Raw genomic sequence first — 27847 nt, 5'->3', positions numbered from 1 at the left:
CAGGCTCTGAGCCATCAGCCCAGAGCCCGACGTGGGGCTCGAACTCACGGACCGCAAGATCGTGACCTGGCTGAAGTCGGACACTTAACCGACTGCGCCACCCAGGCGCCCCTGTATTGTTTCAAATCAGGCTTTATCTGGAGCTCTGGAAGGACTATAGTTGGTAAGAATTATGATGATAACAATAACAGCCACACTTATGAAGGCTGCACTATGATCTAGGCAGTCCATGCGAGTAAATTCAGTACTCATAGCACCCTATGAAGGCGGGGGGTGGGGCGGTATTTTTATTATTCCCATTCTACAAATGAGAAAACTGAGGTCACCCAGCTGGTAAATGGAGAAACCAGGAGCGGACCCTATCTGGCTCTAAAGTCTATACCTTTACCTAAAGATCCTTACTTTTCTCACCTCCCTCTCCCCTCACTATTGAGGACTTTTAATCACACACTCTTGAGGAATTTTTCCCAGAGAATGGCGTATCAAATATAGTGCTGGCAACAGAACTATGAAGACCACAGTGAGTGGGAAGAAAGTACAGCCTTTGGCAGACCAGCAATAGCACTACTTACAAAACATAATCCAGGTCTGCAGAACAGAGAAGCAGAAGATTCCCACTGTGAGCTCTTCCTACCTGGGCAAGACTGATTTAAATTTAAGGCTGGAGAATGACAAATAATGAAGAGCTTTGAAAACTCAACACCATGCACCATAGCAGGGCACCCTTTGCATCTATCCTATCTGGAATTAGTGATGGTCCACAACAGCTTTCTGGAAAAGCCTCCCATGACTTTAGTTTTGTTTCCTTTTCAACAGTTCTAAAAAGGGTTAACACCACCTTACATAATGAGGGTGGAGCATACTAGTAAATACAGCTGTTTCAAGTAAAAGCAGTAACAGAGGCAGACATGGGAAGTCAGTAAAAGGTATTTAGGGAAAGACAGAAGGAATGAGCACTGAAAAAAAAAGTCAGGGCCAAAAATTCCCCATGAAAATCTAACCCCCCAAAATAAATAAATAAAATGCATTCCTTATTTAAATATACCACAAAGCAGCACGCCCATGGAAAAGATATAAACCACTTCAACTGTAATCCCCTTTTTATAGAACGGAGGCCAACCTGGGCTTAACTGGAGAGGAAGGGGGAGGGGGACCAGGCACGAGCGTGCTGGGCACAGCCTACGTGCTGGCGAAGACCTTGCCTCCATGGGGTACATTTAGAGTGGGCATCTCAAGCTTTCCAGCTGGATGGGGCCTGAGATGAAGCCATAGAAATAATGGCCATGGTCACTACCATTAATGGCTGATGGAGGCCTAAGTGCTAGGTACTGTGTTAAGCACTTCCTGTTCATTATTTCATTTGATTCCCCAAGAGGAACATTTACTATGCATACTTTCCAAGTAAGGAGAGGTAGCTGGAGAATCGAAGTGCCAAGCACTGTGCTGAGTGTATGATGTGACGTCTCAGGCCACATTCACAACACGCACACAGGGGAGGGGGCCAGAGTGATCGTCATCCCTGTAGTACAGCTGTGGAAATACAGTACAAAGGGAGTAAACAGACTGCAGCCCAGAGAAGTGGAGTAACCCACCCAGGGTGCAACAGCAAAGATGTAACAGAGCCAGAATTCAAACCAGAGCCTTCTGCCTCCAGAGCCGACACCCTGAACTAATAGGCACAGGGTTCTGAAACCTTGCCACGGCCCATGTAGTCCACTTAGTCGGTGGAAAAGACTCCATGGCTCTCAGATCTACCATTCTCACTTTCCAGGGGAGGACGAACTCAGTGACAACAAACAGAACCGGAGAGAAACAAAATAACTGTTAAAATGCAAAAAAATGCAGAAATATACAAGACCCAGATGATCCGCAAAAGCAAAACTTAATAATGATCCTACAAATACGTCAATTAATACAAGAAGAGCAGCAATCAAAAACCACAGAGAGCGCAGGATGATGCTGATGAGTTCCTGATTAGAAAGGCCTACAGTTTAAGTGTTCGGGATTTCTAGCTCTTCTCAGGGGCATGTGCACAGTAGGAGTTTTGCAAGGTTGCTAAGCAATGCCTGGCAACCAGACTCCAGAGTTGTGTCACTCATTAGGAGTCCTTGCTAACTCTAGTAAGGCAATAATTTTAGTTCATGAAAGCTAAATTTCAGGAACCCTTAATAACTCATGTAATAGGTTACTAGTAAGTTGCCCTTGGCCATACATAAAAAATGCAAAGCTCTAATTGCCCATCTTTCACGTGCAAGAACCAAAGAAAAACTTGTAAATTTTTGAGATGTATTCATTTAGTCAACACATACTGGTTGAAAAACTACTATGTGCCAGGCACTGTTCTAGGCACAGGGGAAGAGGCCCATACAAGGAAAACGATTAGGACTACACGAGAATTCTGCTTTCAGGAAAATAAGCCCCAAAAGGTAAAGCAATCTGTTCAGCTGCACAGTACACTGGAGGCAGGTGCACTTAACTGCTCGTGTCCAACCCACAGGTTCACCAGGAGACCACTGTGCTCAGAGAGGCCCCAGGATTCACCAAACTGCCCCTAGTCCTCTGGGCTGGCCCTGAGGTTAGGAATACCAGGATGCAGGGCCTGGCCACAGAGCATCTTGGAAAGCCTCCCACTTGACCTGGAGACCTCTGTGGTCAAGTGAGGGAAAGCCTGTGACACGGTGTTGGTTTTTATTGGACGCAACCACCGGCGAAGCTTGCCATCATCTGGAGTGATGGAGAAAATTAAGTTACCACATTCTCACGTTTCAGCCTTTCGCCCGTTTTCCTTCGCAAACAGGAAATGTTTATTTAAATACAGCAGTCTCCAGCATGTTCCGGAGCCAAGTGAAAAACCAAAGATGTCCACTCTTGCCCCACTCTGCTGTTTGGGCCACCACCTCGCCGTGGGTGAGAAGTAGGCCTCTGCCTGCCTTTAGGCAGCACAGAGAGAAGGGGCCCCTCGTGAGAGTTCATTTTCATCTGTCTCCTCTTCTTCCAGGCTGAGATTGTGGTTGGAGAAGAATTACATCTGTGGGCTCCTTTTGTACTCAGAGGGGTAAATGCGACATCTGTTTACTCTGTGCTCCATGGTAAATGTTTTGTTTCAGGCACCACCATTCACTTCCTCTCCTCTTGTCCTCTATCTTTGCTGCACGGATAATAAATTACACTGAATTCTCCCCTGCGTTTATTTAGCTTTCTTGTGGGTGTCACCTCCTTATTGAGGGAAAAAGATTGTCGGTAGTTTATAAACGACATAGAGTTTCTCTGTCTGTGCAATGTGCTGACATTATGGAGAAGAAGCTGGACCACAGACCCCCCCCCCAACTCTGATACCAGCTTAATTATGAACAATATAACAGACCCCATTTCAGGCCTGAAGCAAAGTCCAAATGGTGACCACATTATCCCCCGGCAGATTTTCCTTAAGGGGTAGCATGAGCAAATGAGGCCTCAGAACTCAAAAACCCCCAGAAAACCAACCACACACACTCCTCAGGAAAGCCTCTCTGGGAGGTAAAGTAGCAGGAATGCAGAAGGCAGAAATGCTTCTTCTTTGTTATAAAACAGAACAGAAACATTTGAGATCAGAAAACTGGATTTTAGGAAGGTCCCGAGCATATGATGCTGATGCTGACAAAACATATGCCCCATGAAGAAATGAGTCCTGGAAAGTTTAGAAGACTCACTAAAGGAAGTTCCCTTTGCTCGGTCCTTTGCTTACATTCCTTAAGCTGAATTGCCAGTTTTCTTCTGTATATGCAATGATTTTATATACAGTTACTGGAATGCAGTAGGGGTTCAAGTAATGTTTGTTGAATGAATGAAGAGAGGGATGAATGAGAAATTCCTCCCTAAAGAAATCCTTTCCATAGCTTTGAAATGCCAAACATCACCCCACCCCCACCCCCCACCCCCCCCCCCCCCCCCCCCCCACACACACACACTGGACCCGAGAGTTTGCAGAATTCAAATGTTACAGCTGGGCTGACCAGAAGAGGGTGAGAGGTGGTGAAGGACTGTTGGTCGGCTGCTCCTAGCCCCGCAGCACTCCTTGCCCAGCTTTCTTCTAAAGGCTGCCCCCTCTCCCAGGGAGGAAGGAGAACAGAATGAGGAGCTAGACCGGGTAGCCGCGTCACCCAATGCACCCCAGCCGAAGAGGCAACAGTGACCGGAGACTATTCCAAAGTACAGCCCACTCTGCCAAGGTCTGCGAATGACTGTGACTGCAGCAGGGCCCCATGTGAACGCCCAGGACTCAGTCTCCACCCAGTTTCTCCAGTTGTAGAGCAGATGGACAGCCCCAAGCTGCCTGGGTCTCTTGGGGAAGGTAGGTGGGTGGCATATTGGCTGCTGTGCTGTGCTTGCAGCTTTTGAAGACTTCCTCCATGACAGCAGGAGAAGGGCTCACTCCCCCTGGCTTCCCAATTATGCACCATGTTTTTTTACAATGGAGGAGAGGGAGTCTCAAAACTCCCAACAGGAGAGCTAATGGCAAAGCAAACTGAATGTTTGCAGGGTATACCTGAAACAGTAGCAAGAGCACCCTATTCGAAGACCCAAGCCCAGCCAGAACCCTCCCAAGACTGTTTACAGACTTTGGCCCACACTGACCCTTGTTCCAAAGATGGCTAGCACAGTGTTAGCTACTCCAAAATACCACTAAAACAAAATTGTAACTGGTATGGTAAACTATAATGTCTGAATTAAGCTGTGGAAACCTAGATTGTGGCCCCTTTATTGCCATTAACTTGTATTACCTTGGGCAAGTTGTTTCACATTTCTGAACCTTTTCTACATGTGTTAACGAAGGTTCAGCTCCAACCCTCTAGAATTTCATGACCACACAGAATAATCAATGCACTTGAAAAAAAGATGTTTTGAGCCACAGGAAAGCTCCAGGGAAAAGGTAGGTAGTACCTTTGAGATTCTGCCCAGGGACACATAGAGTTTGAGGAAGAGAGTGGGGTGACAGGACGTGATCAACAGGAATAACACACTCCAGGACAATCCACTTAGTCTCATGCCACTCTCTCTCTGCCAGCCTAAAGTCAAGAAGGCAGAACGGAATACCCATGCACCTACCCCCTAAGACACGTGGGGAAGGGAGACACAAGGAGAGTAAGACGTGGAGAAGTCTATTACACTGGAGCAAACCCTCACCCACTTCTGGGCTGTGTTCCCAGGCCGGTTCCAACCCCCTCCACCATTTCTCCCTCCTTCCGTACTCCCCAACTGCGGGCTGGGAAGAGCCCACCCTCGGAGTCCAAGTTTTGAGTTTGGTCCGAGGATCAAAATGATAAATGTTTCCAAAACGTTGACATATGAAAAGTAAATATTTGGTTGCACAATTGGGGTTAAAACGAGGGTCAATCCACCCCACTCTCCAAACGCCTCTCCTCTCGCTGCCAAACCCTGGATCCGAGGCTGAGTGCGGTTTGTAAGATTATAGCGCTCGGTCTCATTTAAAGGGCTGTCAGCATTTCCATTCTCCGGCCCGTTTGGGGAGGCATTTATAACCGAGCCATAAAAAATTCACCCGGGCTGCAACTTGGCATCTCTGAGACTGCACTCCAGGCAGGGCGGGTTTTGCAAGCACCCACTCTGAATTCGTTTGGTTCCTCAGAAGTTAGACCTTCACACACACACCCAACTTCGCTCGCAAGGGCAGCCGGAAAGTGGCCCATTCTGATCTCCAAGCTGGTCACAGTCTCGGCCCTCTCCCCTCTCCGTGCCCTGACGCCCCATCACCCTTCAGCTTTCTCCTTCGCCTCCCTTCTTTCATGAGCGCAGACCCCATGCTCTCACCCTAAGACCTCGCTGGCTGCAGTGCTGTCTACTCTCCTTCGCTTCCTGCCAGCGTTCTGCTGGAAGCTGTCACCGGGCCCTACGTCTGGAGCCTTCACTCCTAGAGAAGCACTGCTCTTTGCCCATCCCGATGGGCTTCAAGACCTCTCTCTAGACGCGCCCAACGCCAGAGACCCCAACTCAGAGAAGGAAAGATCCGACCCAGGAGAGGGTGACAGCAGAGACTGCATCCAGTGCGGCCAAAGGGAAAGGAAAGATCTGGTGCCTGGAGCCCCACTATGGACCCAGGTGGGTGGCCCGGGTTGGGCGGGGCGGAGGTACTCACAGGCGCTCGGCGTTGCGGGGTATGCCCCGGGGAACCGCCCGGAGGCCCAGCCCGTGGCAGTCCACGCTGGCGGCGGAGCAGGTACACTTGGTGGGGCAGGCGGCGGCTGGGGGCCCGCTCAGGACGCTCGCCAGCGCAAAGGCCAGCGCCAGGCGGGCGCGCACGGCGGCGCCGGCTCCTGTCCACCCGGTGGCCATGGTGTGCAGGGGCCCGCGCCTGGAGGAGGCTGCCTCGGCGGGGCAAGACGCGTGGAGCCTGGGGAAGCGCGCGCGGGGCCCGAGCGGCCTGGGGAGCCGGCGGCGGAGTTGGCGCGGAGGAGGAGCGAGCTCGGCGCTCAGGCGCACGGGGCGCGGGCGGAGCGGGGCGCGCCGGGCGGCGGCGGCGGCGGCGGCGGCAGCAGCAGCTCCATCCGCGGGGCCGGCGCTGCCCCGCTGCGCATCGCTCGGAGTGCCCAGGTGCCGAGCGCCTCCTGGCCCCGGTGGCCCGCAGCCCAGTGCGTGGGCCGGGTCGGGGACCTGAGGACGAGCGCACTGGGGCACGGCGCCTGGGGAGGTCCGGCTTGAGTCTGAGCTCGGGAGCGCGGCGGCGGCGGCTGGGGCACGGGGCAGCCGGGTGAGCTGGCCGCCGCTCGCTCTCTCCATTCACTGAGCAGGGCAGACACCGGAGACGCGGGGCCCACCCCTCCCGCCCCCCCAAAACCGCCAGCTCCGCCTCCCATTGGCTGAGCCGCGCGTCATGTCGACTAAGTTGGGAACTTTGCTGGAGCAACTGAGAGCGTGGAGGGGAGGAGGCAGGAGATGAGGGAAGGAAAGGGGCTTCGCCAGGAGGGCCCCAGAATTGAGATCCATTAACTTTTAAGGAGCTAAGGATTGTTCTCGCTGGTGGCACTTTTTCTTTATTCTGGCACTGAGCTAGGCACTCTGCTCCTAGTCCTTCTTTCCATTCCAACAGCGTCCCGCAGGGGGGCATCTGAGTACCGTGTTTTATAGATGAAATAAAGCTCAGAGAAGTCAAGTGACTTGCCCAAGGCCACACAGCTGCTAGGTACTCCAAACCGCAGCACTCACATTCACTCATATTTTACATCACAGCCGATAGGAGCTTCGTCCTTACCTCATCTCCAAATATCCTCAAAGATCCTACCTCACCTTGGCAAAGATCCTACCTCATCTTGGCAAAGATCCCCAAGTTCTTCCTAAAGGACCTATTGTATTGATACTAACACACTTCACAGTCACATGTGTCACATAAAATGGTTGTCCGTGTTGTTTAGGTCGCTGCTGTCAACCCCTACTCGGAGACATGTCCTGCTCTGCCTAGACCCAGTGCCAGCTGTGCTGCTCAAAGTAGTGATGGCAGGGACTTGGATCCCTGGATTGACAATGCCTGTTCATAGTCAGCTTCTGCTTCCTGACTGGATGACTCTGGGACAATCACATCACCTCTGAGCCTTGGTTTCCTCAAAGCAAGGGGCCACAGCTCTGTCTGGGCACACCTCACTGGGATGTTTTGAGCATCAAAGAAGAGAAAGTGTTTTTTGCAAAACAGTCATTCGCATGTGAGGCATCCCTTCAGCCCCCAGAGCCTTCATTCTTCCATAGCGCTCTAAATTGGCCAGGTCTGAGCTTTTCCAGATGCTGGTGGGGAGGGGCGCGTGTGTTAGAGGCTCCATAAATACTTGTAGGAATGATTTTGTTTGTTTGTTTGGAGGGAGAGGGCAGGAACTGTAGGAAACATTGCCCAGACTTACTTGAAGTCTGCTCATACTGGCAAAGTCTAAATGAGCCCTGAACATGCGTGTGCACATGTGCACACGCATGCTTACACTCAGGCTCACACACACACATCCATCTACACATTCACACTCAAATACACACGTGTATATGCATACTCTCACACCACACACAATCACGCATACCACAATTACAATTATGAATGCTATTCTAATTCCTTCTACCTCATTTTCCTTCAAGGAAATTTTCAACGACTTGGCCATATCCTGTGAATATATAGTAGAGGTGCAGCTTTTATTTTATTCTATTTAGCATGTTTTCAGAATCATAGCTGCAGGCATCCAACTGCACATACATGTATAGTCGCACACACTTCAGCCCCTCCATCATTCATAAACACATTAGGTGTAATTTACTGCTGTTATTCTTGGGAGCAGCTTTCTACACGAAGCTGTTGTCATCGCCCTCTGGTGGCCATAGGTGGTCTATGCTCTGGTCCATAGAGTGACTTCAGCTTCTAAGAACTCTAAACATCCTTTCCTCTGAAACTTTCCTCCAAACCTTGAACCAATTTAGTACCAGGACTGAGGCAGATGAGAGAACTGGGCAAAAGCCCAAGGGCACAAAAGCGTCTCAGACTGTCTGGAGGAGAAAAGAGTAGAGTTTTCTTTGTTTTCCCAAGTCCACGCTAGAGCATGTTTTGCAATCCCTTTAGGCTGGGCCTGGGTCTGAGCTCTGAGCACAGTACAATGGGCGGAGGCGAAGGGGGGGGGGGGCAGGGACTGTGTTTTCCATTTAAGCTGATGGGGGATTTCATGAGTCTGACTAGATCTTTAAGTGACTTCATAGGCATTCAAGCGTGCTTGCTTTTCCTTGGGAGAACACTTTAGAACAGAGCCTGGGAGTCCATCATCCCGGAGGAAGGGACAAGTGGGGAAAACAGGAGGTACACAGGACACCAGCCATACAGAATCAGGGAGTGTAAGTGGAACAATCTTAGCTACCACCTAATCCAAAATCTCTGCATGTGTGTTCTGACGACTACTAGTTCTACATGTTTCTTCAAGAATGTTGGTGGGGGGTGATCTTGGGCAAAAACAGGGTGAGAAATGCTCACTTTCACCTCTCTTGGAGATCTGCATCTCCGATGAGCATATTTATGACCCTGAGAAGTCTTGTAGTAAGGAAACTGGTTTAAGGTTTTTTGAACCCAGTTTCCCAGTTTACATGTAAACTTAAAATTCTTTTGAATATTTTGGAGACCACCCAATATCAATCAGCCCCTGTATTCAATAACACACAAACTGAGTCTCAGAGAGGGAAGGGCACTGGTACAAGTTTATCAAGCTAATTAGTGAAAGAACCAGAGCCAAGACCCAGGGCTCCCAGTGCCTAGAATTAGGCTCTATCCACTTTCCCCCACTAATTCTGAGGCATCTTTAGAATATGTCAGCCTCTACATGGAAGCATTACTCTTCCCAGAGGAGCATGAGTAAGATGAGTAAGTCCTTCGGAGGTCAGTTTGTTGGGTAGGACTTTTTATGTTTAACTGCCAGAGATGGCTTTTACACTCTGTGGTGTGATTTTCAGATTCCACATAAGCCTCTGGGGCAAACTTTTGGATTCCTCCCTTTGGTTTTCTAGAGGCTTCTCAAAAGCAAACTGCCCACCAAGAAACCCACCTCAAAATTTCTCCTCTACCTCTTTTCTGTCTCTCAGGAAAAGGCACCACCATTTACATGGCCACTATAATTAGTTGAGGTTTTCTGGTTGCAACAATAGAAACTAACTGATTGAAGTAAAAAAGTAATACTTTTAAAGAAAGTCTTTGGGTAGCATACAAAATTAAGGAGGAAGAAACTGAAGCAGGAAGCTTTAAAAAAGACACAAATCAAGGCTGGATCTAGGATCAAGCCCAAGCCCAAGGTATCCAAATTCCCAAGAGGGAAAGACTGGCCTGGCTTAGGTCATGTAATCGTCCTCTTAGTCAAAGAAGACAAGAATGTGTGGATAACGGTTCCATGGAAACTATACTCAGTTGGGCAGGTAAGCAGCTGTGCTCTCGAAGAAAAACTGGGAAGCTGTTAGGTGAAAAAACAGGGGGATGACGAGAAGCCAAACAGCACCGAAGCATCTTGCCTCTGCTTCACACCGCAGCCTTTCAGTTCCTGAGTCCCATTAATTCTTCCTCATGATTATCACTTGATCTGTCCCTCTTTATCTTTGGATCTCCTGCTATTGTTCAGATCCTGGCTTCATGCATGGCCAATGCTCATACCTCTCCCCCCACCCCACCAAGTCTCTGTCTGGTTTCCTCCACCAATTCAGCCTTAGCCGTGATAATCAAGGGGTTTTTCTAAAATGCACACCTGACAATGCAATCCTGAACTTTGATTTATACCTCTATACCTCATCTCCCCCCACTCTGCCATCTCTCAGCATCCCTCCAGAGCATTCTTCCTGGCTCTTTCCTATCTGACTAGCCCAGAGTCAGCTGAGCTGTCCACTCCTCCAGGAAACCTTGCTGGTCCAATCTGTTGGATTCTCAAAGTCAGTGAACCTGTGTAATCCATTAAGGCAACATTTATTATAAAAAATTTCAAACATACAGAAGTATCTAATTCATTTTTGCATACTTGATGCCTAGAGGTACAAATACCTCTGTGATGGTTGACGAAGGACTAATTAACAAATATTTGAATGATCCACCCAATCAACTAGCTTATTTGACATTATTTCGCTGCAGTTTTACTTATTTTGATCAGTGTTACTCGACCTTTTGGGGGAGGATGATGAGACTATATTCTTCTAGAATCTCTGAGTGGGTTTTTTTTTTTAACTATACACATTCCCTGCCCCACACCTCCATTCTGATATGTTTGCTCCTATCTCATTGAAACTTAGCATTTGTGCTAGTCATTCTCCAGTGAATTTTCCAGATCGCTCTGCCCACTGACACCCTATTATCTTCACCAGAAGGCTGACCTCTATGGACTGTATCACCCGTATTCTCTTGGGTCTGCCAATGTAGGGAACTAGCCCAGAGATCTGGAGGAAAAACCAGGGCTTCCTCCATAAGGACAGCAGTTTGGCAGCGGCTGCCTTCCTTTACTGAAGGTCATAGTTCATGTTCTCCAGCCCTGGCCTCCAGCTGCCATTCCCATCCCCTTTTCTCTTTAGAGGGTAGGAATAGGAATGGCTTCCCACTATTCCTAAACCTTAGGGACTCCTCATCTCTTATTGATTCCTTAACCCTGCCTCACTTTTCTAAATAGTCCCTTTACTAACCCTTCTTCAAATGACTCTTTCAGGTTGTGTTGTCTGTTTCCTATCTGAGGCCCTGAAACTGAAACACTACCTCACTGAGCCATCAAGGCAGCTCTCTGAGGAGTATGTGAATGGGGAGGGGGAGGCAAAGAGGGTGAAAACTCTAATTTGAGATTAAGACTGTGATTCCTATTAAATCTTCCTGGGAGAGGGAAGAACTCACATATGTGAATTTCAGGTCACTTCTGGAGCACAGGATTAAGGAAAGGTACTATCAGCTGGACCCGGAAGGTTATTTTTTTTTTCTATGCAAATGATTCTTTTTCTCGCCCTTGAGAAAGAAAGAATAGTAAAAGTTTACTGCCAGTTAAACTATTGACCTTCTCCAAAGGGCAGGATCTACTCTGATTAGGTAAATGTTTGATGAATGAATACATAATTTTAAAATAAATAACTTAGCATGGAGAAGAAGGTAGAATAGAACCTTCCAAAATTCAGATCCCTCTGTAGTGGACAACTCTTACTAGATCTTCCACTCCAACTATGTGATTATAATTTAGAACTTTCTTGTTCTTACAGATCTCGCCTCGTCAAGACAGTGATTTTCTAGGGGTGAGCACATGACTGAGATAAGCCAATCTGGGTCTTCCCTGAATTTTTTCCAACTGGAACTGGAGATTCAGTCCCTCTGTGGTTGTAAAGCTTGAGCATGTGAGGAACTAAAATTAGTAGCCATATTTTCAGCTGTGTGGCCGAGTTGGTATTTGACCCATTTTCTGGAAGTATAAGAGGCATTCTAGCTTAATTTAGCAATTAACAGCGATTTACTGAGAACTTTATATATGCCTAGAAGACACAGCCCACAGCTGCCAACAATCCAATTAGGAAGATAAGATTAAGACACATGAAAGAAGATAAAAGATATGGTATATGATTAAATGCTAATTAATGTGAGTCAGATAGTAAGTGCTACAAAAATTCTAAAAAGGGAGAAATCACTTCAAGCTGGATTGGAAGTGCTGAGGAATGCCATTTGGCTTTGGAAGGATATATAGAATTGATGATCTCAATGGGAGGAAAAGGGTCTTCATCATAAGGAAAGCAAAGACAAGGAGACAGAAATAGAATGGTATATGAGTGTGAGGAAAGGGATTTGGGAATGTGGAATATAGGAGAATTTAGGGCAGATTTCTATTGGTCTGAGAGAAAATTTGAGTAAAAGCTTTGATCCTGATTTCCCCTTAGATGTGGGTTGGCCACCTTGCTTTAGAAGCTAGAGGGCTCTGTGCAGAGACAATGACTCTGATCTTTAGGGATTATATGGATTGGAATCCACAGAAAGGAACCATAAATGTGCCCCAGATCGACTTTGCCCTAGTCTGAAAGAACGGCAAATGAATTGGGGAGCTCTTATTTCTCCAAACTGGTGCATCAAGATAGTGACTCAGCCAGATGTGAGGTCAGGCTCCTACTCCTCAGTGCCAGAGTGCTGACCTGAGAAGCCTAGCAGACAGGTGAGTGCAATCATGGGTCTGTCCAAACTGTGCAATGAAGATTTGTCTCATATTTGAGCAGATCAAGAATTGTCACTGGGGAAATGGCTCTCCAATTTGAGGAGTATTAATCACCTAATTAACCAGAACACCTGCTCATAAAACTCATCCCACCCAGGGAACCAAATTAAACAAAGCATGAAGATGTGCCACACAGACTTGACGGTGGCATCTGCATTCTTGGCTGGCTTCCTTGGGCACTGGGGCTCACAAAACTCTCCAGCCAGCTGTTGGGACTGAAAGAAACTTTAGAATACCACCCTTGTTTAGCAAGCAGTAATTAGTGCCAACTCAAAGAAACTCCTCTTGCAACTTACCTGGCATCATTGATGCCCCTGATATGCTGGGTACTGTTTTGAGTGTTTCATGTATATTAACTCTCTAATCTTGATAACAACCAAATGAAGTCCCCTATTCTGGCAGAGGCTAGCTTGATGCTCACAGATACAGTTCTTTCTTGGAACACGGGAAGACTATATTTCCCAGCCTCCTTTACAGTTAAGTTGGGGCCATATGCTTCATTTTGACCAATGGAGCTTATGCAGAAGTGATGCATATCACTCCCGGACATGGCCTTTGAAACCCCTATAATCAGGCAGGTCTTCTGTCTTTGCCTGTTGGCTAGACAAATAGAGGGGATCCACTGAAGAATCACAGTGTCCTAAGAGGATGGTGGAGCCACAGAAAGGAAGACACTGGAATCTTTGAATCAACACATAGAAGGCAATGACCATACAGTCTTTAATAGAATAACCTAAGCCCCCCAACTAAGATTTGGAGGTTGTTTATCATTGTCATTGGCATTACTTGCCCAGGATGATATACCAATGCAATCTTGAAATTATATTTTCTCCAAATCACACAAGACAAATCTTAGGGAAAGCTGTTATCTATGTGGTATAATTTCAGAAACAACAGGAAATTCTCCCCTTCCCAAAATAAATACCTTTTCCTATTGGTCAATTAATGAAATGCTTTTAAATAGTAGCCCTAATTATCTGCCTTTTATTTATTATTTATTGATTCCACATGTGTTTACTGTATACTTTTTGGGTGAAGGTCACATTATAGTGAAGGCAAAGTAAAACATGATTGCTACTCATGGAGTCTTGTTTGAGCAATAGACGTAAAACAATCAATTAAGCAAGAGAATAAATATATGAATAAAAATTATAAAGTGTTGGGAAGAGAATCAACAGGGTGATATGATAAAGACTAATTGAGGCTGAAAAGGTCTCAGAAAAATGGCCATAGAAGGAGATTCAAAAGACAAGAAGAATCTGGCTATGATATAATAAGGTATGGAGAAGGGTGCCTGGGTGGTTCAGTCAGTTAAGCGTCCGACTTTGGCTCAGGTCATGATCTCTCAGTTTGTGAGTTCGAGCCCCGCGTTGGGCTCTGTGCTGACAGTTCGGAGCCTGGAGCCTGCTTCAGATTCTGTGTCTCCTTCCCTCTCTGCCCCTCCCATGCTCATGCTCTGTCTCTCAATAATAAATAAACATTAAATTTTTTTTTAAATAATAAGGTATGGAGTGGGATAGGTCACTACTCCAAGAGACAAAATGGCACATGCAAAAGCCCTGGTATGAGTGGGCTAGTTGGAGAAACATAAGAAAGGGCTCTGTAGATGGATCCTAGAACGTGAGGGAGACCCCTTCTGAGAAGGTCAGAATTATTTCTTCTTCCCCACTGTACTAAGCCTAGTCTATGTGAAGTACTACCATGAGTGGTAATACCACTATCATTTGGTATAATACTATCATTTGTGTGTATGAAGAGAAGTCTAATGTTTTGGACTAATCTGACCTGATGCAGAGTCAATTGCAATTCCAGGGATATTTGTAGATAAAGGGACTGACAAAAGGCATGTTAATTAGGGGATTTGTAGCAAAGCTATTTTGTATAGGCAGCATCATATTTTCTTTTTTCCACAGCTTTTAAGTTTTCAATATGGCTAGGGGATAAGGGGTGGAGTTGATGAAAAACACTAGAGTAGGAGGTTAAGGACCTTCTAACCCACTCTTGGAACTACCACCTTAATGAGTGATTACTCAGTCTTGGGTGAGGAGTGTGAATTTCTGTAAAATACTTTATTTCCCAAGTTTAGCTAATGGTATCACAATCTACCCAGATGGCCAAGTCAAAAACCTAAACATCATCTTTAACTTTCCCCTTTTAATCCTCTAATTCACCCTATCCATCAGTTCACCAAGACCAAGACCTGTTGACTCCTCAACTTCAAACACTGTGAGATCCTACTCCAAATGTTCCATCTCCTTGGATTTGTTCTGGCCATAAAGGCCTCTCACCCAGGCCCTTCAACCCACTTACTTCACTGCTCACCACCTCCAGTCACATTCCAGATACTTAGAGGCATTTCCATTACTTACAAAGTAGTCTAAAGTATGTACATGGTAAAGAAGGGTCTTTGTCAATCAACCTTGTCTCTGCCTTTGTCTCTTGCTTCTTTTTTTTTCACAAATCCTTCTTCCCACCTTAAGCTGAGCCATAGAGAATTAAAATTTCCTGAGTGCGTTGAGGCACCTGGATGGCTCAGTTGGTTAAACGTCCGACTTCAGCTTAGGTCACGATCTTGTGGTTTGTGAGTTCGAGCCCCGTGTCGGGCTCTGTGCTGACAGCTTGGAGCCTGCAGCCTGCTTCAGATTCTGTGTCTCCCCATCTCTCAGCTCCTCCCATGCTCATGCTCTGTCTCTCTCTGTCTCTCAATAATAAACATTAAAAATAATTTCCTGAAAGTGTTGAGGTGTTTCCATCTGTCAAGTTACCTCATGTTCTTCACACTTTATGCAATGCCCTGGCCCACCTCCTCTGGTGAAACTGTCCTGGTCTTTTGCCATGCAGCTCAAGCCTCTCCACCTCTGTGAAGCATTTTATACTTTCCTCCATTAATACCCTCCTTATATTAGAGATTTTTTCATTCGATTTGTGGCTGTAGAAATCTCTATTCTATACTCCTTACACTAATGTAATTATCTATTTACGAATAATACTCCCTGCCCAACTAGATTGTAGGTCTCTTGACAGATGGAATGTAATTGATTGAACTTCTTGAGAGAGCTGTCTGTCCTCACTGTGTCTGATTCCTCTCTTATTCTTTCTTCAGTACACCCCTTTCAGAATTTCTCCCCAACAGTGAAACTGTTGTTTTCAAAGACCTCTCCATTTTTCTAATTAATTAAGCCAAAAGTCTTAGAGTCATCCTTAATTTCCCCGTTCTTTTCATACACAACATCCAAGTAATCAGCAATTCCTATATTTTTTCTTCAAGTCCAGAATTCAATCATTTTGTTTCATGTCTATCATTACAACAAATGACTGTCACTTCTCATCTGGATCCTAGCAGTCATCTCCTAACTCCTTGCCTCTACTACCCCCCACCTTCTATAGCCAACCTTTAACTCAGCAGCCCCACATTATTGAAATATACATCTGATCATGTAATTCTTATGATCCAAAGCTTCCTATAGAGACTTCTGCTTCTAGCTGTAGGGAATAACAAAAACTAGGTTCACCTTTCTACCTGAAGCATGTAGAAAAGTGGGCACAAATATATATAAAAAAGATGATTTTCAAACGTTGGAAAATAGGAGGTATACGACTGCTCCCTGAAATGTGAAACAAATGAGGTAAGTTGTACAATTATGCCACCTTACTTCCAAGAGATCATTTCTAGGCTGCAGTCCAAGGATGCGAACTCAGCATTCTAAGTTGAGGAGACAGAGACTGGAAAGACAACTGTGTCTAGACTTGTAACACTGTGTACCTAAGAGGTGGGTACTGAACAGAAGAGAATTCTAGAATCTATTGAGATGTTCCTTTGAGTCTTTCACTGAGTATTTGTGAGAGAAAAATACAGGAGGCTGAGGAAAGAACCACCTGACAGGAATAGGCTGAATCATTCCCACAGTTCACACAATACTGGGAATAGTTAGTGTTTCCACCAGCCACAGTGAAAGACCCTCATAATAACATAAGGCATTGAATAGAAACCTCAGAAGAGTATTGCTTTTGCAGTGGAGCTAAAGATATCTTGGACCTACCTTAAGAAAAGCTTAAAAACAAGTTGCAAAAGACTCCAACTGATTTTTTGTAACTTAACTGTGACAAGAACATAGTCCCACACTGTTTAAAGATATACAAGAGCACCAAACAATGTAAATTTCATATGACTGCCATCAAGTCAAAAATCACCAGCAATGCAAAGAAGCCTGAAAATATGCCTTATGAAAAAAGAAAAAAGAAGAAGAAAAGAAAACCAGTACAGACACATAAATGGTAGTAATGATGTAGTTAATAGACAAGGATATTAAAACAGCTATTATAAACATAATTTGTATATTTAGGAACTAGAAAAAATGGAAGATACAAAAAGAAGCAAATGGAATTTCTAGAAATGCAAAATAGAATATTTAACATGTAAATGCACTGGATGGTATTGGCAGCAGGTAAAATTCACCAAAATGTCTTGTACCCAAAATTTATTTAAAAAAAAAGAAAACTCTTACAACTCCATAATTAAAAGACAAATAGCCAAATTAAAAATAAACCAAAGACTTGAAGAGACACTTCATCAAAGAAGGTAGATGAAGAGATATAAAAAACAAGTAGACACATGGAAAGATGCTCAAAATCAATCATAAGAGAAATGCAAACTAAAATCTCAAAGAGATACCACTATATAGCCACTAGAATGGCCAACATTAAAAAGATTGGAATTACTAAGCCTTGAAAAGGACATAGAGAAACTGGAGCTCCCATTCAGTGCTAATAGGAATAAAAATGGTACAACTTTGGATAGTAGCTTGGCAGTTTCTTAAAAGTTAAACACACACTTATCATATGACCTAGTAATTTTGCTTCTAAATGCCTACCAAAGAGAAAGGGAAATATATGTCTACACAGTCTTATATAGCAATATTACTCATAATAGCTCAAAACTGGAAACCATCCATATGTCTATCATTGATGATGGGATAAAAACTAAAACTAAAAATGATACATCCATTTGATGGAATATTACTCCCCAATTAAAAAGAGTGAAGTGGCTGGGTATCTCAGTCAGTTAAGCATCTGACCCTTGGTTTTGGCTCAGGTCATGATCTCAACAGTGGTGGGATCGAGCCCTATCAGGCTCTGTGCTGGCATGGGGCCTGCTTGGGATTCTCTCTCTCTCCCTCTTTCTCTTTCTCTCCCTCTCACCCATATGTGAGTGCTGTATCTCTCTCTCTCTTTCAAAATAAATAAATATATGTTTAAAAAAGAAACAAACTCCTGATACATGCAATGATGTGGGTACAGCTCACGCAGCTCAGAAGCATAATGTTAATTGTAATAAGGCAGATACAAATACAAGACTACATATTGTGTGAATCAATTTAATTAAATATGAAGAAAAGGAAAGCTATAGGTATAGAAAGCAAATCAGTGGTTTCCTAGAACTGGGGATGGGGTAGGGTGGGCAGTGGAAATTAACTGCTAACAGGTATAAGAGAACTTTTGGGGTCAATGGAATTGTTCTAAGATTGGATTTTGGTGATAGTCACTCAATTATATAAGTTTACTAAAACTCAAAAAATCAACTGAACTTAAAAAATTTATTGTATTTAAATTATACGTCAATAAATCTGCTAAAAGACAATTGTTTAAAGTAAAATAACAACAATGTATCAATGAGTTTATAATATATGCAAAAATAAAGGATATGAAAATAATAGCAAAAAGGACAGGAGGAAAGTAGCCGAAGTATACTCTTGTAAGATTACTCCACTATAGGGAACATGGTATAATATTATTAGAGAGTAGAAGACAAACTATGAAAATTTGAAATATGTGTTGTAAACAATATTTTAGGGAAACTATCAAAAAGTAAAGCAAAAGCATATAGCAAAAGGGCAGAAGAAATAAAATGATAAAAAATTCTCACTATATCTAAAGTAAGAAAATAGGAAAAAAGGCAAGAAAGAACAGATAGGGGGTGACTGGATGGCTCAGTTGGTTAAGCTTCCAACTTCACAGTTTATGGGTTCCCGCCCCCGCACTGGGCTCTGTGCTGACAGCTCAGAGCCTGGAGCCTGCTTCAGATTCTGCGTCTCCCTCTCTCACTACTCCTCCCCTGCTCATGCTCGCTTGCTCGCTCTCTCTCTCTCTCTTAAAAATAAATAAACATTAAAAAAATTAAAGAACAGAGGGGACAAATATTAAACAAATAGCAAGATGGTAGACTTAAACCCATGTGGTAGTAATTTCATCAGATATAAATGGTCTAAACAATTCAGTTTAAAGCCAGCGACTTATGGGATTTGTTTAAACAAAGCAAGACCCAACTGAATGATATCTATAATAAATCCTCTTTAAATATAAAGACTCGGGGCACCTGGGTGGCTCAGTCAGTTGAGTGTCCGACTTCGGCTCAGGTCATGATCTCGCAGTTCGTGTGTTCAAGCCAGGTACAGCCCTGCTGTGCTGACAGCTTGGAGCCTGGAGCCTGCTTCGGATTCTGTGTCTCCTTCTATCTCTACCCCTCCCCCACTTGTGCCCTCTCTCTGTCTCTCAAAAATAAATAAATGTAAATAAATAAATAAATAAATAAATAGACTAAAAGATGGTGACAATAACAGGATGGAAAAGAATGCAGCATGAAAACACTAGTCAAAGAAAGCTAGAGTAGCTATATTATTATTAGACAAAGTAGAATTTAAATAAACATTGCTTCCCCAGATAAAGAGGAGATGTTTTATAATGATAAAGGGGTCAGTTCACCAAGAGAACATAACAATCCTAAATGTGGATGTACCCAACAAGAGAGCTTCAAAACACATAAAAACAAAACCTAGTAGACCTAAAAAAAAAAAAAAAAAAAAAAAGAGTAGCCCAATCCATAATTATGCTATGGCTATCAACACTCTTATCTCAATAATTGCTACAAGTGGACAAAAAATCACTAAAGACATTTAAAAATTAAAAAAAAAAAAAACACTAGTAACCAAATAAGACTCATTGACATTTAGAGAACTCTCCACCCAAAAACAGCAGAATACACATTATTTTCAAATCCACTTGGAACATTCACTATGATAAACCATAGTCTAGACTATAAAATAAGGTTCAATAATTTTTAAAGGATTAAAATTGTAAAAAAAATATTATCTGACTACATTAGAACTAAAATTGAAATCAAAGACACACAAAAATCATTTAAAATGTTGAAAATTAAACATCACTCTTGTAAATAAACCATGGTCAAAGAAGAAATCACAAGAGAAATTAGAAAATATTTTTAATTTAATGAAAATGAAAATACAACATGTGAACATTTGTGGAATGAAGCTAAAGCAGTGTCTGAAGGGAATGTTTTGGTATTAGATAAAAAGGAAGGACGAAAATCAATAACCTAATTTTCTACTTTAAGAAACTAGATGAAGAAGAGCATGTCAAACACAAAGTAAAGAGGAGGAAAGAATAATGAAGAGCAGAAATCACTAAAAGTGAAACAGAGATGCAATGGAGAAAACCAATGAAATCAAAATTTGTGCTTTGAAAAGACAAATAAAATTGGAAATCTCTAGAAAGATTAATCATAAAAAAGAGAAGACATAAATGATTAATATCAGGAATGAAACAGGAGACATTTCTACAAAGACAACTAACATTAAAGGAAGAATAATAGAATATTATGAAAAGCTTTATGCCAAACATTTGATAATTTAGATGGAATGGACAAATTTCTTGAAAGACACAAACTACAAAAGCTCAAGAAGAAATAACCAAACCAACCCTATATCTACTAAACTTTGAATTCATAGTTTGAAAACCTTCCCACAAAAAGAAACCAGGTTATAGTCTCCCTGGCAAAAATGACCAATTTTACACAAAGTCATCAAGAAAATAGAAGAGAACACTTTCCAACTTGTTAATGAGGTCAGAATTACCATGATACCAAAACTAGACAAAGACATTATAAAAAATAAAAATTATATACCAATACCCATCATAAATATTTAAAAATTTAACAAAATACTAGAAAATGGAATTCGGTATTTAATAAGATAATACATTATGACCAACTGAAGTTTACCTCAAGTATGAAAAGTTGGTTCAGTGCTTGAAAATTAATCCGTGTCATTTATTACATTAACAGAGTATAAAAAAGAAAAAGCATATGATCATCTAGATAGATGGAGAAAAAGCATTTGACAAAATTTCACATGTATTCATGACAAAATTCTCAGAAATTAGGAAAGAGGAAACTTCCTTAGCCTGATAAGGGGCATCTAGAAATAAACTAGTTAGCTAAGATGAAAATGAATGTGTTCCTCCTAAAATTAGGAACAAGGGAAGAATGTCTGATTCACCACTCATTTTCAATACTATGTTGGGGATCCTAGCCAATGCAGTAATATGAAAAAATGTAAAAAGGCATGTAGATGTGAAAGGAAGGCATAAACTTACATTTATATAAATGACAACATGATTGTCTACATAAGAAATCCTAAAGAATCTGCTTATAAGTGAGTTTAGTAAGGTTGCAGGATATATGGTCAATATATGAAAATCAATTGTTTCATCAGACACTGGCAAGAATAACCAGAAACTAAAATTACAAAAACAGTACCATTTATAATAGCATTAAAAAACATGAAATACTTAGAGGCAAAACTAACTAAATATGTACAGGATTTAAATGCTGGAAATGACAAAATGTTGATTAGTGAAATCAAGAGGAAGTTATCTATGGATAGCTATACCTGTGCTCATGGATTGGAAAATTCAACATTGTTAGGATATCAATTCTCTTCAAATTGATCTATTCACTCAAAGCAATCCCAATCAAAATCTCAGCATGATTTTTTCTGTAGAAATTTATAGGTTAATTCTAAAATTTATATAGAAAAACAAAGGAACTAAAATAGCTAAATAGGTAATTTTGAATACAAAGAATAAAGTTGGAGGATTCAAATAACCTGATCTGAAGATTTACTATAAGGATATAATAATCAAGACAGTGTGGTATTAGATAAAAGAGAGACACAGAGATCAAGGGAATAGAATCAAGAGTTCAGAAATAGACCCACATATATATATATGGTCACTGATCTTCAACCAAAGTGCCAAGATAATTCAACAGACAAAAGATCATCTTTTCAGCAATGGGTACTGGAACAATTGGCTATCTATATGCTAAATAAGGAAATAACCTTGATCTTTTCCTGCACTATGTACAAAATTAACTTGAAATGGTCTATATCTAAATGCCAGTGTTAAATGTATAAAAACTTCTAGAAGATGACATAGGATAAAATCCTTTTGAGCTTGAATTAGGCAAAAAGTTCTTAGATAATATACTTAGAGCACAGACCACAACAGAAAGAAAATGATAAGTTGAACTTAATCAAAATTAAAAACATCTCTTCTTTGAAAGATATGGTGACATAAATAAAAAAGATAAGCAACATATATCTCATAATGGGTTCATGTCCAGAATATATAAAGCACCTCTCAAAATTCAGTAAGACAAGAAAGCAAAAACTGGGTAAAAGCTTTACTACAGAAGACATATAGATGACAAACTCATGAAAAGAAACACATCATTAGTTACTGAGGAAATGGAAATTAAAATCATATTGAGATACCACCACATACCCATAAGAATAGCTAAAACTGAAAAGTGCTATTGAGAATAGGACATCTGGAAGCCTTATACACATTATTCATGGGAATGCGAAAGGTAAGGTCTTTGGCACTTTCTAGTAAAGTAATGCATTCATCACTTACTATGTGACCCAGAATTCCCACCCCTCATATTTTAACCAAGAAAATTGAAAACCTATATCCACAAAAGATCTGTATGTAAATGTTTATGGAAACTTTATGTATAATAAACAATAGAAGCAACTCAAATGCTCATCTACTGCTAAATGGATAACTAATTTGTGGTACGTTAATGTAATAGAATATAATTTAGGAATAAAAAATAAAGCATCAATACAGGCGAAAAAAAATAGGTGACTCTCAAAAAAGCACTATGCCAGAGAAAGAAGGTACAAAACTTACATACTTTATGATTATATTTGTATGATATTTTGAAAAGGCAAAAAACAGATCAGAAACCAGGTCACTGATTACTAGGTGAGGGGAGATAATTGACTACAAATAGTCACAAATAAACTTTTCTCAGTAATAGAAATGGGTCTAACATAGTAATGGTTTGCGTTACAGGACTATGCACATTTGTCAAAACTCACTGCACTACACTCTTAAAAAGGGAATATTTTATTGTCTATAAATATCTCAATAAACCTGATCCCCCAAAATTACATGTAAGCCTCAGTTTCTTCATTTATACATTTGTAGCCACTGTTATGATTTTTTTTAATGATCCTTTTCCATGGAAATATCATTCTGGTTCTGATTTCTAAGTCAATGCTCTGATTACTATTTGCCATTTTGTGTCATTGAAATAAAATTAAAATATACTTATGACAAGCATCTTTCATTATGCTTCATATGTACTAGTAAATTGTGCAATACTTAAATGAGTATGATATTTAATAAAAGAGGAAGTGAAAGTCAATCTTTTCAGGGTCCAAGCAGATACGCTAGACTCCAAACTATAGTGGGAATATTTTGCTTTTAGAATTCACACCCTGACCTCTTTTCTTAGTTTGCATTGGAATGTTGATTGGGTTGAAGGAAGAATTTCTCAGAAATGTTTGTATTTATTTCTCATGGCCTAGGAGGTATCAGAGTTCTGACATACAGCAGTACAACATGTAAATGCATCTTCATAGCTGACATAATTATGCTCAGAGTAATTTAATCCATTTTGTGTTTTCCTCCATTTCCTCTGGAGGTGGGGGTATTCCTTCATTTGGCCTCAGAACTCAGCCTGTGTTTATGTCCTATTACAAGTCTAACAGGAATTCTTGTTGCTTGACCTTTGTGTCTGCTGCCTTCACAGATTTTCTCCCCCAACCATCCTGGGGTATCCCATTGTATGGGCCCAATTTCTAGTCATTCATTGTAACTGGAGACAGACTCCTTAAACCTACCCATAGCTAAATTTTCTATACCAGACCTATCTTCAAACTGCACCACCATGATCATTATTTTGCTTTTTAATAAAAAATATAACAATTACAATAATTATAATAATATGTCAATCATTACCATTCATTGGTAATTTGGCTCAGGAAAATACTAAACACCTATAATTCCCCCTCAGAACAACATGTGACATAGGTAATGTCCCTATTTTACAATCAGGAATTGAGGCACAGAGCAAACCAATGGCATTTCCTGGGCCACACAGCCTGTGACTTGCAGATCTGGGCTCCAGCACCTATATTTGTTGTCCAAAACCTATATTCTTCCCTGGGTGAGAAGGATCAAGAGTTCACCCTGCCTATCAGCAAGAATATGTTGGCCCAGGGGTAAATTTAGGCCAAACTTTTGAAAAGAGAGAAAGAAATGAGACTTCCAAAAAAAAAAAAAAAACAAACTTGGCAAAACTTTCCTTTTAAGCCATTGACAACCTTTAGATCTCCTCTTTTATTATAACAGAGCCAATCTCCAGAGAGCTGCTTTTCCTTGATTGCTGGTAGGCAAATCGTGGGGGCGAGTTGGTAATTATGCACCCATATGACCACTTCCTTATATTCAACCCATGGCAGACATCACTAATCAATCACAGCAACCTTCCACAGAGTTCCTAAGTGGCTTTCCAATCATTCCCGTTATTCTGCTGAGGAAGCTTCCATCAACTGCTTTTCAATGGTAGAGAAGAATCATTTTCCATCCCTGTCTTAGCTGAGCTTGTTTGGCTTGTGTATTGATTCTTCCCTTCTACAGGTGAAAGCACAAACAGAGGTGGCAGATGAATTGCAAAGGTGTCATCTAGTGACCGACCAGTCTGCTTTGGAATCTCTCTTCTGAGAGACCATATACACAGAAAGCTACAGCTGCTCTTAAGATTTGTCAGCCCCAGAACACTGAGGCAGCACCTTCAGTGGCCACAATTTTATGCATCTAGTTGTACACTTATAACGCGAAAAGGTAGGCAATAATTTAACTGTACCTGAGAAGGATAAAATCTAGAGCAGCCGTTCTCAACCCAGGCCACACACTAGACATCCTGGAAAAACTTTAAACTATATGTATTCCCAAACACCATTGTAGCTAATTTCACATCTAGATATACATCCTAAAGAATTTGACAATTCCACACTTAGTGTAAAAAGATGCTAATATAGCATTTCTCACAAATGTAAATTATTAGGAGAACCTAAATGTCTACCATCACGATATCGCGGTCTGTGAGTTCGAGCCCCGCGTCAGGCTCTGGGCTGATGGCTCAGAGCCTGGAGCCTGTTTCCGATTCTGTGTCTCCCTCTCTCTCTGCCCCTCCCCCGTTCATGCTCTGTCTCTCTCTGTCCCAAAAAAAATAAATAAACGTTGAAAAAAAAAATTTAAAAAAAAATGTCTACCAAAATAATGGTTAAATAAATTGTGATTATATATACAGTGAAAAATATGCAGCTGTTTGAATCAATGAGAGTATTGTGTATCAACATAAATATACAACACAATTCAGTAAAAAATGAAGTTCAAAAATGACATGTGAAGAATTATGCCATATGTATAAAGCTTAACACAAGCAAATTTAATACTAAATTTTCTTTATTGACACATTTATATGAATGAAGTCATTAGAAAATCAGTAGAAATGTAAACACTAAATTCTGGATAGTAGTGACTTACGGTGAAGAAGGGAGGGCAATGGAATAAGAATTTTCAACTCTACTTGTGATATTTTATTTCTTTGGAAAATTATAAACCAAATATAGCTAAATATTAAGATCTAGTAAAGATGATGAGGCAGTTAAAGAATGTTTGTTTATATTAATTTCCAACTTTTACATATGCTAAAGTATTTCAACATAAAATCACTTTTCTGCCATTAAGATAATCAAATGAGAGGTATGAAAAATCATTAGCACACTGCTCTATAATTGGTACTAGATAATTAGTGATTAAATGGTAGGTACCTTTATTATAAACTCACCAATTATTCTTAAATATGCTCAAATACATTCATAATAATAAATTTTAATAACATATTTGAAGCAATTTAAGTGTCCAATAATGAACTGTTGTATAAAATATAGTCATTCACATGAATGTACACATGAAAAATATGCAACCAGTGAGACAATGGCTTTGAAGATTAACATTATAGAAAATGTTTAATATATAATATTAAAGAAACAATATGTAATGTATATGTGATATCTAATTAGGAGTAGATTGGAATACACATTGACATAAATAAAAGCATAACACTAGAGAAGTGGTAGAATTATGGGCGATGTATCTTTTTTCCTCTCTCTGCAATTTTTTGTTCCAATTTCCTTAGATTTAAAAAATTCAGATATCAAATGGAGTTCATACTTTTCTAGGTAGCATCTAAAGAAAAAAGTGCTACATGATTCATCTTCTCCAAACTGAGAGCCTGAGAGCAAGAAGCAGATACAGACAGTAGATTTGATGATGATAACTGTAAGTTTTTGAACATTGGCTTTTGATATACTATTGTGCAATTCATGAATTCTTATCTCCAATATAACTGAGGCTCAAAGATATATGTGATTTTCACATCCTCTCTGTTCTCAAACCACCAAGAGTCTCTCTCCTTTTCTCTGTCTTGTTTTTCCCCTTTTCACTTCCTTCTTCTCCACTTCCGTAGTCTCTGTGTCTGAACAGAGCTTCCTACATCATTGAGAAAACTAAAGCAACCACAAGAGAATTTCTACTTCTATAGATCCCACCACCACATCTAGCCACCTGCTACAATTCCCATCCAAAGATTTCTCTTTGCCTTCTCACCTGTGTGTGAAGCATCCACGTTCCCATCTAAAGCTAACCCCTCCACCTGTGCACCAGATCCTAACCCCTCTCTTCTATGATCATTCTAGCAATTCTCCCCTCTTCCTTCTATATAATTAAGTTTTTCTACCAGGCCTTTCCCTCAGCACAAAACATGTTTTGCCTCCCATTAAAAAAGAAAATTCTCTTTGACCCCACTTCAACATCCATCACCAACTTTGCTCCAATTTGAAAGGAAGTTTTCTATTGCCACCAGTTGCCACCAGTGTTCCTCCTCCATCACTCCACTAAAAAACCCTTGCCAAGGTCAACAATGAGCTCCATGTGTTTCTGAATCCATGGTCAATTCTAAGTCTTCAGTCATCCTTTTGATCTATTTCACAGAGTTAATCATTCTCTTAATACATTTTTTTCTCATTACACTTAGCTGCTTTTCCTCCTTCCTTGCTGAATAATCTCCTTCAGTGTTCTCTGCTTTGTCTTCTCCCCAACCTATTCATGTTCACAGGCTTCAGAACTCAGTCCTTGCATCTCTTCTTTTTCTTTACAAATTCCCTCAGTGATCTTATCTGATTTCAAGACTTTAAACACTATCTCTATACTTATGGCTCTCAAATGTGTATCTTTATCCTAGATTCTATATTTGAATATCCAACTGTCTATTCAACATTTCTACTTGGATGCTTAATGGAAATCTCAAACTTAGCAAATTCAAAACTGAATTTTTGGTCTTTCCTCTCAAACTTTCTGTTTATTGCCTTCCCCATCTCAGTGGATGGCAACTTCATCCTCCCAGGCTCTCAGTCCAAAAACTTTATAATCATCCCTGATTCCTTTCCTTTTCTCGCCCCATATTTAATATATAAGAAAATCCTGTCAGTTTAATTTTCAAAATACATTCAGATTCTGGCTAATTCTCACCACTTCCATGACCCTTCTCCAAGCCATGATCACATTTTTCTTTGGGTATTGCAATAGTCCCTTAATTGGGCTGTTTCTATCATTGCTGTCCACAATACCTCAAGGACACCCCAATTCACTCAAAGCCAAAGTCCTTGTAACGTCTTAAATTCTACATAGTCAGACACATACCCCCATTACATCCATGACCTCCTTCCTTATTATTCCCTGCTTTGTTCATTTCACTCCAGCCCCACTGACTTCCTTCCTGTTTGTTGAATATGCCAGACACTGTTAAACCTTGCTTTGCTCCACATTTTCCCTTAGCCTAGAGCAAACTTCCTGTATATATCCCCTTG

At 41.4% G+C, this 27847-nt stretch overlaps 1 protein-coding gene and 1 long non-coding RNA gene across 2 annotated transcripts in view; one reads left to right on the top strand and one right to left on the bottom strand.

The window, feature by feature from the left end:
• The window catches only part of SLIT3 (slit guidance ligand 3), a 594639-nt gene extending 587866 nt beyond the window's left edge, over positions 1-6773 (bottom strand). The window contains exon 1 of the mRNA XM_047873095.1: positions 6134-6773. Coding sequence (XP_047729051.1) covers positions 6134-6330 — 197 coding nt within the window. The 5' untranslated portion in view covers positions 6331-6773. The remainder of the gene's footprint in view (positions 1-6133) is intronic.
• LOC125173712 (uncharacterized) overlaps positions 5641-27847 on the top strand; it is a 95743-nt gene continuing 73536 nt past the window's right edge. Inside the window, exon 1 of the long non-coding RNA XR_007155129.1 lies at positions 5641-6096. This is a non-coding gene — a long non-coding RNA (uncharacterized LOC125173712). The remainder of the gene's footprint in view (positions 6097-27847) is intronic.

This window comes from Prionailurus viverrinus, chromosome A1 (genome assembly GCF_022837055.1).
Source record: "Prionailurus viverrinus isolate Anna chromosome A1, UM_Priviv_1.0, whole genome shotgun sequence".
Taxonomy (NCBI): domain Eukaryota; kingdom Metazoa; phylum Chordata; class Mammalia; order Carnivora; family Felidae; genus Prionailurus; species Prionailurus viverrinus.
The sequence above is the reverse complement of the archived record's forward strand: the minus strand, read 5'-3'. Positions and strand labels throughout refer to the sequence as shown.